The sequence below is a fragment of the Rhinopithecus bieti genome, unplaced genomic scaffold, assembly GCF_001698545.2.
Source record: "Rhinopithecus bieti isolate Rb0 unplaced genomic scaffold, ASM169854v2 scaffold_5840, whole genome shotgun sequence".
NCBI lineage: Eukaryota > Metazoa > Chordata > Mammalia > Primates > Cercopithecidae > Rhinopithecus > Rhinopithecus bieti.
In genome coordinates, this window is record NW_016804838.1 from 158,762 (window position 1) to 170,527 (window position 11,766).

At 50.3% G+C, this 11,766-nt stretch overlaps 1 protein-coding gene across 1 annotated transcript in view; it reads right to left on the bottom strand.

The window, feature by feature from the left end:
* Nucleotides 1–8,572, bottom strand: part of THAP4 (THAP domain containing 4) — a 47,482-nt gene extending 38,910 nt beyond the window's left edge. The window contains exon 1 of the mRNA XM_017870681.1: nt 7,408–8,572. Coding sequence (XP_017726170.1) covers nt 7,408–8,242 — 835 coding nt within the window. The 5' untranslated portion in view covers nt 8,243–8,572. The remainder of the gene's footprint in view (nt 1–7,407) is intronic.
* Nucleotides 8,573–11,766: the final 3,194 nt, after the last annotated feature.

An 11,766-nucleotide genomic window follows, 5' to 3' on the forward strand; every position in this document is an offset into this window, starting at 1 on the left:
CAAAATGCTGGAGGCTGAACACGGCAGGTGTGAGAATCTCCCGGGGCCCCACATTTTCATGGGTTTTACCCCAGGAACCCCATCAGGTTCTCCCCACGAAAAACCAAGAAAAAAAAATCACCTCATGTCTCTGGGAGGAGAAGGGGGAGGTTGACCACCTTGAAATAAGCCCAGAGCATTCTCCAGGCAAAGGCCTGCTCTGCAGTGAAGCCAACTTCACCAGGAACTCATCTCAGCTGGGGAAGGGCATTTCACCACTCCAGCCCTGCCAGTCTCCCGTCTCACCCAAGCAGGAAGGAGAAAGGGAAGGACACATGTGAAGGTCACAGCTCAGGGACACGGGCCACTAACAGACTTAAATCGAGTCACAAGCTGGAGCCTGCGTCCCCTCCCAGCCCTGCAGGCTCCAGCATTACATCCTGGGTGGGAGTGGAAAAGGCCCAGGTGCAGGCTGTGGAAGGCAAACTCAGAGAAACTCCACGACAACAGGGAGACAGAACAAGGACACTTGAGGAATTTTACAGGCGCTGCGGGATTAAACACAGCTGACTGCCAGCCAGGTTAAGGGGATGCCTTCCAATGAAGGCCACTTCACCTTCAGTCACGCAGCACTTACTGATCGGGCATGCGCTGACAAAGGCATCATGAGGCAAGTTCATCACTGTACAAACGTCACAGAGCGCACTTACTGCGTACCGCGCACCTAGGCTGTATGGCAGAGCCTGTGCTCCCAGGTTACACACCACGGCGTGTTACTGAATACTGTAGGCAGCTGTAACACAGTGCCAAGTGTCTGTGTACCTAAAACACATCTAAACATAGAAAACCTACAGTAAAAATATGGTATAAGAGATAATAGATGGTACACCTGCACAGGGCACTTACCATCATTGCAGTGTGCAGCACTGGCAGTTGCTCTGGGTGAGTCGGTGAGTGAGGGGTGAGTCAATGTGAAGGCCTGGGAGATGACTGTACACTATGGTGGATTTTCTAAACACTGTACACTGAGGCTACACTAAATTGATTTTTTAAAAAATTGTACTGCGATGTTACAATGGCTACAAGGCTGAGGCAGGAGAATTGCTTGAACCTGGGAGGTGGAGCTTGTAGTGAGCTGAGATGGCGCCACTGCACTCCAGCCTGGGCGACATAGCAAGACTCCATCTCAAAAAAAAAAACAAAACAAAATTACAGACAAATATCTCTCATGAACACAGATGAAAAATCTTTAACAAAACATTAGCGATTGAATAAAAAAAATGTATAAAAAGAATTATATGCCATGACCCAGTGGGATCTACTCCAGGTATGCAAGGCTGGCTCCATGCTCTAAAATCGATTAACGTAACCTGTCACATCAACAGGCAAATCATCTGACCATAAATCACAGGATCACATTAATAGGTGCAAAAAAATCATCTGACACATTCCAACATCCTATTCATGATAACAGCTCTCAGCAACAGGAATAAATGGGAATTTTGTCAACTTGATAAAGGACATATAAAAAAACTACTGCTTGGTGGCTCACACCTGTAATCCCAGCACTTTGGGAGGCCGAGGCAGGCAGATCACGAGGTCCGGAGATGGAGACCAGCCTGGCCAACATGGTGAAACCCCGTCTCTACTAAAAATACAAAAATTAGCTGGACATGATGGCACATGCCTGTAATCCCAGCTACTCGGGAGGCTGAGGCAGGAGAATCACTTTAACCAGGGAGTCGGAGGTTGCAGATCTCGCCATTGCATTCCAGCCTGGGCAACAAGAGCGACACTACGTTAAAAAAAAAAAAAAAAAAACACACACACACAAAGAACCAAACAACAACAACAAAAAACACTACAGCTAACATCGTAAGAAGGAAAAAAAACAGTTATTCTTTCTACTATCTCTTAACACTTTTTTTTTTTTGAGACGGAGTCTCACTCTGTCACCCAGGCTGGAGGGCAGCGGCGTGATCTCCACTCACTGCAAGCTCCACCTTCTGGGTTCAAGTGATCCTCCTGCCTCAGCCTCCTGAGAAGCTGGGATTACAGGCACGTGCCACCACGCCCAACTAATTTTTGTATTTTTAGTAGAGATGGTGTTTCACCCTGTTGGCCAGGCTGGTCTCAAACTCTTGACCTCAAGTGATCCACCTGCCTCGGCCTCCCAAAGTGTTGGGATTACAGGCGTGAGTCACTGAGCCCAGCTAATCTGGATTTTGAACAACTTTTATTGTGAAAAATCTTGAACATTACAAATTAAACAGAATAGTGTAATAAACCCATACACCTGTCCCTAGTTTCACCATTAATCCTCTTCTGACATTCTTGTTTTGTCTGCACTTCTCCCAACTCTTCAGCTTCCATTTATTATTTACTAACAGATTGTTTTTAGGACAGAAAAATCCAGCAGATAGTACAGAGAATTCACCCTCTCACCCTGTCCTGTTCCCCTGTGATTAACGTCTTGCATTAATGTGGTATGTGTGTCTCAAGTTATGAACCAATACTGATACATTGTTACAAACAGTGTCCACAGTTTACATTAAGGTTCACTTGTTTTGTACTTGGAGTTTGAAAATGCAGATTTCAAGAATTATATGTAGATAATGAATCCATAAAGGAATGAAAAGAAAACAGATTCTGAAGCAAGTGTTACATTACTGAACTTAGGAAACAGATGAATAATATTTAACAGGGGTTGGTATCTTTACTATACCAAGAACATTTATAACTCAGTGGACCAGCAAGATCGCAGACATGTGGTTCATAGAAGTACTAATAATGTATCCTCGCGGAAGCGCGGTGGAGAAGAGAACCACGCCCACAGAACGCCAGCGGGCACAGCCTCTGGAGGGTGGCTTGGACCAACCTCTTAAGCCCACTGGCCCGATCCTTCAGTTTGGGGAACCTGCCCAAAAGCAGACACTGGCTAAACACAACGAGCTGAATAGAAGTGTGTAGCCCTTTCCACGTAAATCCCTAAAGAATGACCCAAAGTTTCTGTCAGTGAAGAACAAATCCCCATGGGCAGCAAGAACCACAGAGAATGCGGACCCTGGGGCCTGCGATACAGGCGGCAAACGGTGTGACAGACTGCAACCCTGGGGAGAGGGCATGCAGGGGGGTGCCCGCACCTGTCCCTTGCTCTCAGGGGCCTGGCCCTGCACGGCCCTCCCCACTGACACACTCTCCCTGGAGCCACACTTCCTCTGGCTAGTGTCTACTTGCCTCACTCTTCTTCACTGCCAAACCTGGCCCTGACCCCTCATCACTGGCCCCCTCTCTGCCCGGCTCCACCGGCCTCTCCAGTGAGATTCCAGTCACCAGTGACCCTGGGAGCGTGTCCAGCCCCCTTCTCTCCATTATCCTGGGGCACATTCAGCCCCCTTCTCTCCATTCTGATCAGAGTAGCATCCAGCACAGCAGGGCACCCTTCTTTCCTGAATGACCTCTCGGCCTTCCCCTAGACCCACCTCGGCTGCCCCTCTCTCAGCAAGGCCTGCTCCTGGGCCGGGCACTGGAGCCCAGCCTAGAACCACACTTGACCCCAAGGCTTCAAACACCTCTGCCCTCCACCCCCACACTCACATGCCCAATTCCCAGAGGCCAGCTGCTGGCCTCGGACTGTTCAAACCCCGGCCTCAGCACCCAAGAGCATCTCAAACTCTGTTCCTCCCCCCCATCTCTTGCCTCCTCCCCAAAAGTCTCTCCCACTCAGCATCTTCCAGGTATTCAAGCTAATCCCTGCAGCTGGCCTGCTGCTCTTTTGCTTCTCAACCCGCTGAACCCAGCCAGTCCTCCAGCATTGTTACCACCGCCACTCCCTCTCTAAAGTCTGAGCCATCGCCAGCTACCTTGGGACTGCCACAACAGTCACCAGCGGCCCCCTCAAAATTGTACTGGAATAGGAATTTTTTTTAAAAAAGTCATGGCTGGGTACGGTGGCTCACCTGGCCAACATGGCAAAACCCCGTCTCTCCCCCAAAAAAAAAAAAAAAAATACAAAACCTTAGCCGGGCGTGATGGCACACGCCTGTAGTCCCAGCTACTCAGGAGGCTCAGGCGAGAGAATCCTCGAGCCCAGGGGGTTGTGGCTGCAGTAAGCCGAGATCAGGCCACCGCGCTCCAGTCTGAGATTGTCTCAAAAAAAAAAAAAAAAAAAAGTCATTAAATACTGCCAAAAAGGAGGGGAAATTTGGATACAATAAACAATAGTAAGTGAAGTAGCCAGTAAAATGTATACTTCAATCTAATAATCACGGTTGCTTGATGGAGGAATAAGAAGTACCTGGAACTAAGATGACATACAGCCTCCACCTAGGGAGGGTGGCATACAGGACCGATCAGCTCTCAACAATGACACAAAGAGGGGCTCAGGTGAGGAGCGGTGAGGACCCGTTCTTCCCGCCCCACACTGCAACAGTCACAAAAAGGGACTGTGTGAGCCACAGTGAAGTCTCAAAGGAGTCCAAAAGGCAGAGCTCCTTCAGGCCTCACCCTTAGACAGTAATGCAGTCAAATGTTAAAATAACTACAAAAAAATTAGCTCCCCTCCCCCAATCTGTGTGCACTTAAAAATCTGTCAACACCCTTTTAAATAGCCACAGGGTTAAAGGGGGCATCAAGGCTGGAATTACAAACGACTCAGAAATGAACAGCAACAAAAGCGGAGAGAGGAAGAGCTATGGCGCATAGCCCAAGGAACAGAAGAGCCACAGCCTCCATTGCAGGGTTAAGGAACATGCCAGGAGCCAGAACTACAAGGAAAAACCCAAGAAAGTAAAAAGATGTAAGGATTAACGAGCATAAACAACAACTCAGAGACACAAAGGGCTGGCTGTTTGGAAAAACCTGTAATGGCGACAAACTTCGGTAAGTTTAACCAAGAGGAACAGACAGAAGGTGTCAAAAGCAACATCACCTCTGGTAACTACAAACAGCTTTAAAATTCGGAGAGAAGTTGGGAGGCCGAGGCAGGCGGATCACCTGAGTTTAGGAGTTCGAAACCAGCCTGACCAACCCGTCTCTACTAAAAATACAAAATTAGCTGGGTGTGGTGGCACATGCCTGTAATCCCAGCCCTGTAATCCCAGCTACTAGGGAGACTGAGGCAGGAGAATTGCTTGAACCCAGGAGGCGGAGGTTGTGGTGAGCCAAGATCGCACCATTGTACTCTAGCCTGGGCAACAAGAGCAAAACTCCATCTCGGGGGAAAAAAAAAATTCCGAGGGAAGGCCTGGTGCGGTGGCTCACACTTGTAGCCACCATGGTGAAACCTCATCTCTACTAAAAATATAAAAAATTGCCAGGTGTGGTGATGGGTGCCTGTAATCCCAGCTACTTGGGAGGCTGAGGTAGGAGAATTGTTTCAACCCAGGAGGCAGAGGTTGCAGTTAGCTGAGATCTCACCACCGCACTCCAGCCCAGGCAACAGAGTGAGATGCTGTCTTAAAAAATAAAATAAAATAAAATTCCAAGAGAAAATAGTATGCAATTTCAACCTGAGAATCCGAAAATCTAGATTTGATCTGAAAATCTAGGTTAGCAGCACTCAGTGGCCGCGTTCCTGCTCCTGGGACGCATCGAGAAAACACGTCGGACGCATCGAGAAAACACGTCGGATGGGCTTTGTTTTTGGTTGTGCTAATGGCTGTTCCCCTGGGGATCCAGGAGGCCCTGAAAATCTTGTCCCACTATCATATGCTTATCGACAAACATTGATCCAGATGAAATCAACAATGTGCTAGGAAAATGGTTTTCCTATGTATACGACAGGCAAAGGAAACCATTCGCCATATGTAAGTATCGAGAAACCAATTTTAAGAAGCACTTAACAGTAAAATGGGGGAAAAAACAGAAATAGAGCTAATAAACATATAAAGACTACACAGGAAGTTTTGTTTTTTGAGACAGGGTCTCACTGTCACCTAGGCTGGAGTGCAGTGGTGCCATCACAGCTCACTACAGCCTTGACCTCCCAGGCTCAAGCTATCTTTCTGCCTCAGTCTCCCAAGTAGTTGGGTCCACAGGCGTGCACCATGATACTCAGTAAATTTTTAAATTATTTAACAGTGAACTGAGATTGTACCACTGAACTCCAGCCTGGGTGACAGAGCAAGACCCCGTCTCAAAAAAAAAAAAAAAGAGATGGGGTCTCCCCATGTTGCCCAGGCTGGTTTGAACTTCTGGACTCAAGTAATCTTCCCTCTTTGGCCTCCCAAAGTGCTCGGATTACAGGCATGAGCTACTGTGCCTGGCTTATACACCAAATTTTTAATAACAGCAAGGAATAAAACTTGGGAGGTAGGTAAGAAACAAGAATTTTTACCACTTTTAGTCTATATTGCTGCAGTTTTAATTTTTGCAAAAGAGAATGTATTGCATTTCCTTTTTTTTTTTTTGAGACAGAGTTGGGCTTTGTCACCCAGGCCGGAGTGCAGTGGTGCCATCTCGGCTCACTGCAATCTCTGCTTCCCAGGTTCAAGCTGTTCTCCTGCCTCAGCCTACCGAGTAGCTGGGATTACAGGAGTGTGCACCACGCCCAGCTGAGAATGTACTGTATTTCAATAGATGTGTGGTTTTTTTTTTTTTTTTTTTTGAGACAGAGTCTCACTCTGTCACCCGGGCCAGAGTGAAGTGGTGCAATCCTGGCTCACAGCAACCTCTGCCTCCCAGGTTCAAGCCATCCACCTGCCCCAGCCTCCCCAACAATTGGGATTACAGGCGTGCACCACCATGTGCAGCTAATTTTTGTATGTTTTAGTAGTACGTTTTTCTACGTTTCACCATATTGGCCAGGCTGGTCTCGAACTCCCGACCTCAAGTGATCCGCCCCTCTCAGGCCCGCAAAGTGCTGGGATTACAGATTTGAGCCACCGAACCCAGTCTCAAGAGATGTTTTAATTGAATAGATGTTAAATAATTATTAACGTTCATGATGATTTAACTTCAAGGATATTCATCAAAACGGAAACGGAAAGAACCTCCTCATGACTTTAACAGTTTCTGGTATTTGCTCTTTCTGAGAGTTTACTCTTATTTTCCATCTAGCTCCTAACTCATCTGGAATTTCTGTTGCGTAAGGTGTGAAACAGAAGCTATCTTTCCCTGTGCACTCTCCACAGAGGCGTTCAGGTGCTCCCAGCTGATGCACGCTGCCTGCTTCCTTCACGGCCCACATCCCTATATACACAGAGGCCTCTTGTGGGACCAGGTGCAGTGAGGCCTGCTTTCTAACCTGGGTTCCCTTATCTACAAGATGTGGCTACGACCAGAGCCTCCTCCTGAGAGCACAGGGAGATTGTGACACACCCCGCAACCCCGCCCCGCCCCAGAAATGCTCAGGGGACATCGGCTACGTTGCAGAGAAACCCCTCCTAACGGGAAGGGGGCATGGGTACCCGAGGCTCCGGTACTGACCGCGGCTGGGCGACAGCAGGCCACTCGGGTAGGGGACGCTCACTCTCCTCAGCTCGTCCAGCTTCTCCTGTAGCTTCCGCACCTGGCTGTCGGAGCGGCTGACCCTCTGCCGCAGGCTCTTCAGCTCGCCGTTCTTCTTCTCCACCTGCTCCCGCAGGCAGCACACCTGGCTCTTGTTCTGCCGGGAGGAGAAGCAGTAGGAGTGCAGTGAGTCGATGAGCTTGCAAGCCCCCGACGCCGACAGGATGACCTCGTTGATGGACATGGGGCTGGCGTCGCTGTGCTGGCTCTGCACGGCTTCCGTGGCTGGCTTTGGGGTGACGTCGGCAGGAGGGGCGGAGGGGCTCTGGGAAGGCTTCTGTGGTGTCGCGGTAAGTGATGAGCCGGGGGGACTCTGGGCCAGGCCCTTGTCGGGCCCCAGGCTGCTCCCACTGCAGCTTGGTTCCACATCTTTCTTCGGCCTCTTGCGGTCAATGGGCTCTCGGGGGACAGATGGCCTTTCTCGGGTGTGCTTGGAGGAGAAACTGTACGAATGAAGTGAGCCAATAAATTTGCACGCCCCAGATCCTGGGGGCGTAAAGTCATCCATGGAAATGCCACTCTTATCTGCCACGCCCCCTTCGATGGAGGAGGTGGTGCTCTCATCGCCAGCATCTGTGGCAGACACTTCTGCTTTTCCCTGGCTGCCTGCCACCGTGGTGGCCAGTCCGTCTCCTGGAGTTCGTTCCAAGGCTTGCTGGGCCTGCTCCTGGCTGGCGGCCTCCTGGGCCGCCCTGGGTGCGGCTTCACCCTGCAGAGCAGCTCGCTTCAACCTGCGGGACTCTGGCTTGGCCATCGGGTTTCCACTCGAGGACGGTGACCAACCTGTAGCTCCTCTGCCGGTGGCGGCGCTCGAGTGTCCCCTCACACCCCCTGTGGCCTTGCTGGCATCTTTCCTCCGGGTGCGGCCATGGCCTCCAGCCCCCCTCTTCTTCTCAGTCAGGTGGAAGATGGATGGCACAGCTGTGGGCTTCAGCAGGCGATGCTGGTCCTCCAGCCTCTTGGAGAAGCTGTCTTTGGTGAAATGCTCACTACAGAGAAATGAATACTTAGTGGGAGTCCAGTTATCCCTCTGAACAGCTTTTAACCATTGGATTAGACGTTTTGAGTCCTTTAGGGGGAACCTACAGGACAAACGACAAAGTAATTAGAAATAATTAAACGCCTCCCCTTAAAATAATCAACTGCAGAAGCAAAACAAGTATTTTTGCAAGCACCCTAAGCTGTACTGAATTCATCCACTTAAAAAAACACTTCAAAAAAATTTAAGAAACATCTACTGGAGTAGAAATCTGAAAGACCCATTGTCTATCCACATGCGCTTACAGTCTGTAGGGCGGATGGGAAAGAAGGTAAGTTCTAACTGCTCCCCAGCTGTGGTAAATGCCCTATGGGAACACAGGATGCGGAGAGACAGTGCCAGGATGGCCTCAGGACAGCAGGAAATAGCTCCTAGAAGCTGACTGCTAACCAACCCTCCCAAACTGCCTGGAAGGTAGGACTCTGGGTGCTAAAACCAGGGCCAGCTCCACAGAGACGGGGGCGTGAGAGGTCATGACTGCACGAAGGCAGCCCTGGCTGTGCACAAGCAGCTGAGAATCTGGAGACCTCCAGAAGACTCCAGAGCTACAGGTCTGTGTTCCTGCTGCAAGCCCACCTCCAGGAATAAAAATGCTCCTTTTAAAAGTCAACAGCCCAGGGACAGGCCACAGTGGTGCTCGCCTGCAGTTCCAGCTACTCGGGAGCCTGAGGCTTGAAGATTCTTTGAGCCCAGAAATTCGAAGTTACGGTGAGCTAAGACTGCACCACTGCTCCCCAGCCTGGGGAAAAGAGCGAGACCCAGTCTTCTCCCCTCAAAAAAAAATCAACCAACCCAGATGAACCTTGAGGACATTATACTGAATGAAATAGGTTAGTTGCAAAAAGACAAACACTGCATGATACCACTCACATGAGGTACTTAGAGTAATCAAATTCAGAGAGACAGGAGAGGCCAGGCGCGGTGGCTCACGCCTGTAATCCTAGCACTTTGGGAGGCCAAGGCGGGCGGCTCACAAGGTCAGGAGATTGAGACCATCCTGGCTAACAGGGTGAAACCTTGTCTCTACTAAAAATACAAAAAAGCCAGGCGTGCTGGCAGATGCCTGTAGTCCCAGCTACTCAGGAGGCTGAGGCAGGAGAATGGCGTGAACCCGGAAAGCGGAGCTTGCGGTGAGCCGAGATTGCGCCATTGCACTCTAGCCTGGGCAACATAGCGAGACTCCGTCTCAAAAAAAAAAAAAAGAGACAGGAGAATGGGGGTTACTAGAGCCTAGGGAGAGGAGGACTGGGGTGTTAGTGTTTAATGGGTGCAGAGATTCGGCTTTACAAAATAAAAATAATTCTGGAGATGGATGGTAGTGACGGTTACACAACAATGTGAATGTATTTACTGCCATGAACTGTACACTGGAAAAAGCGGTGGGAAAGGCTGGGAGCCGCAGCTCATGCCTGTGATCCCAGCTATTCTGGAGGCTGAGGTGAGAGGGCCACTTGGATTCAGGAGGTTGAGGCTGCAGTGAGCTACGGTCACACCATTGCACTCCAGCCTGGGTGACAGAGTGGGGCTCTGTCTCCAGAAAAAAGTTAGGATGGTAAATTTCATGTTACATGTATTATACCATAATTTAAAAATTGTGGGAGAAAAGCAACCGGTGCAGGAAGAAACTGAATAGGATGCTTAGCCATTTTTTCTTTATTACCTAATAAAGATCCTTCATAACCATTTCTTCATTAAGGCAAGTTGTGTGTTTAAGAAAACAGGCCTGAGCCTGGCGGGGTGGCTTATGCCTGCAATCCCAGCACTTTGGGAGGCCGAGGCAGGTGGATCACTTGAGGTCAGGAGTTTGAGGCCAGAGTTCGAGACCAGCCTGGCCAATATGGCGAAACCCTGTCTGTACTAAAAGTACAAAAAAATTAGACGGACGTGGTGGCGCGTGCCTGTAATCCCAGCTGCTTGGGAGGCTGAAGCCGGAGAATCGCTTGAACCCAGGAGTGGAGGTTGCAGTGAGCCAAGGTTGCAGTGAGCGGAGATCGCACCACTGCACTCCAGCCTGGGCGACAGAGGGAGACTCCCTCTCAAAAAAAAAAAAAAGAGAAAAAACGAAAAAAACAAAACAAAACAAAACAAAAAACCTCAGGCCCTAAGGCGCACATAAAGGGCAGAGTAGTCAGTTCTAACTGCTATTTGCTCCACCTGAGGCCAGCGTGGACCAGGACAAATCCTAACAGGATGGACTGGGACGGTCTAAGCAACAGGACCTTCTAACCTCCTTTCTGAATGCGTTGTGAGGCCACCTCCAAAGGTGCGCCCCCACCCCCAATTTCAGGCCCTAAGGCGCACATAAAGGGCAGAGTAGTCAGTTCTAACTGCTATTTGCTCCACCTGAGGCCAGCGTGGACCAGGACAAATCCTAACAGGATGGACTGGGACGGTCTAAGCAACAGGACCTTCTAACCTCCTTTCTGAATGCGTTGTGAGGCCACCTCCAAAGGTGCGCCCCCACCCCCAATTCCGGTGTCCTTTTCCCCCATACCATGTTAGACCGTTGCAACACGTTGCCTTGTTTTCAAAAAACGGCAACAAAACTTCTAGGACACAAGCTCTGAAGGAAATTGTCATCTAGCTGACTTGTGACATAATCTAAAGTTACTAATTCTTACAATACATTGTAATGATTTAAGACTGACAGCCAACTACGGTGAACTTTCAATAACACTATAAATAACACGTGCCACTCCCGTCTTTAAAACTTAAATAACACCCTGCAACAAAAAACAGAAACATTTACAAAGTGGTTTTTAAAGTCTGTTCGCGGTTCTGGTGCCTCCCGCGTGTAATCCGCAGAAATCTCACTGAAATAGGCTGAACCCACAAGGCCTTAGTGGGGTTTGGGCCCGGCCGCGGGGGCCCACGTGGGAAGCGGCAGAGAGCCCCGGGCTAGGCTCTAAGGGAGCGCGGGAGGATGCGGTCCTCAGCCGGCCGTCCCGCAGGCTCTCCGCGCGGACCCGCGTCCCGGGCTCGGGGGCCCCGTCCCGGAAAGCCATCTCGGGGGCTGTCAGCAAGAGAGGCGCAGGTCGCATCTGCCCGGCCGCTCCTGCTCGCAGACATCCAGGCCGACCGCCCGCGGTCGGGAGAGGCGGCAGTCGCGGCCGAGCAGGACAATCGGCCCGGGACCTGCGCTTCCAGAACCTGCGGCTTCTGAAGCCGCGGCGCCGGCCGGATCGATCGCGCGCAGGGCGGACCCGGGCGGCCGGGGTGGGGGCGGCCGCGCTGCCCCA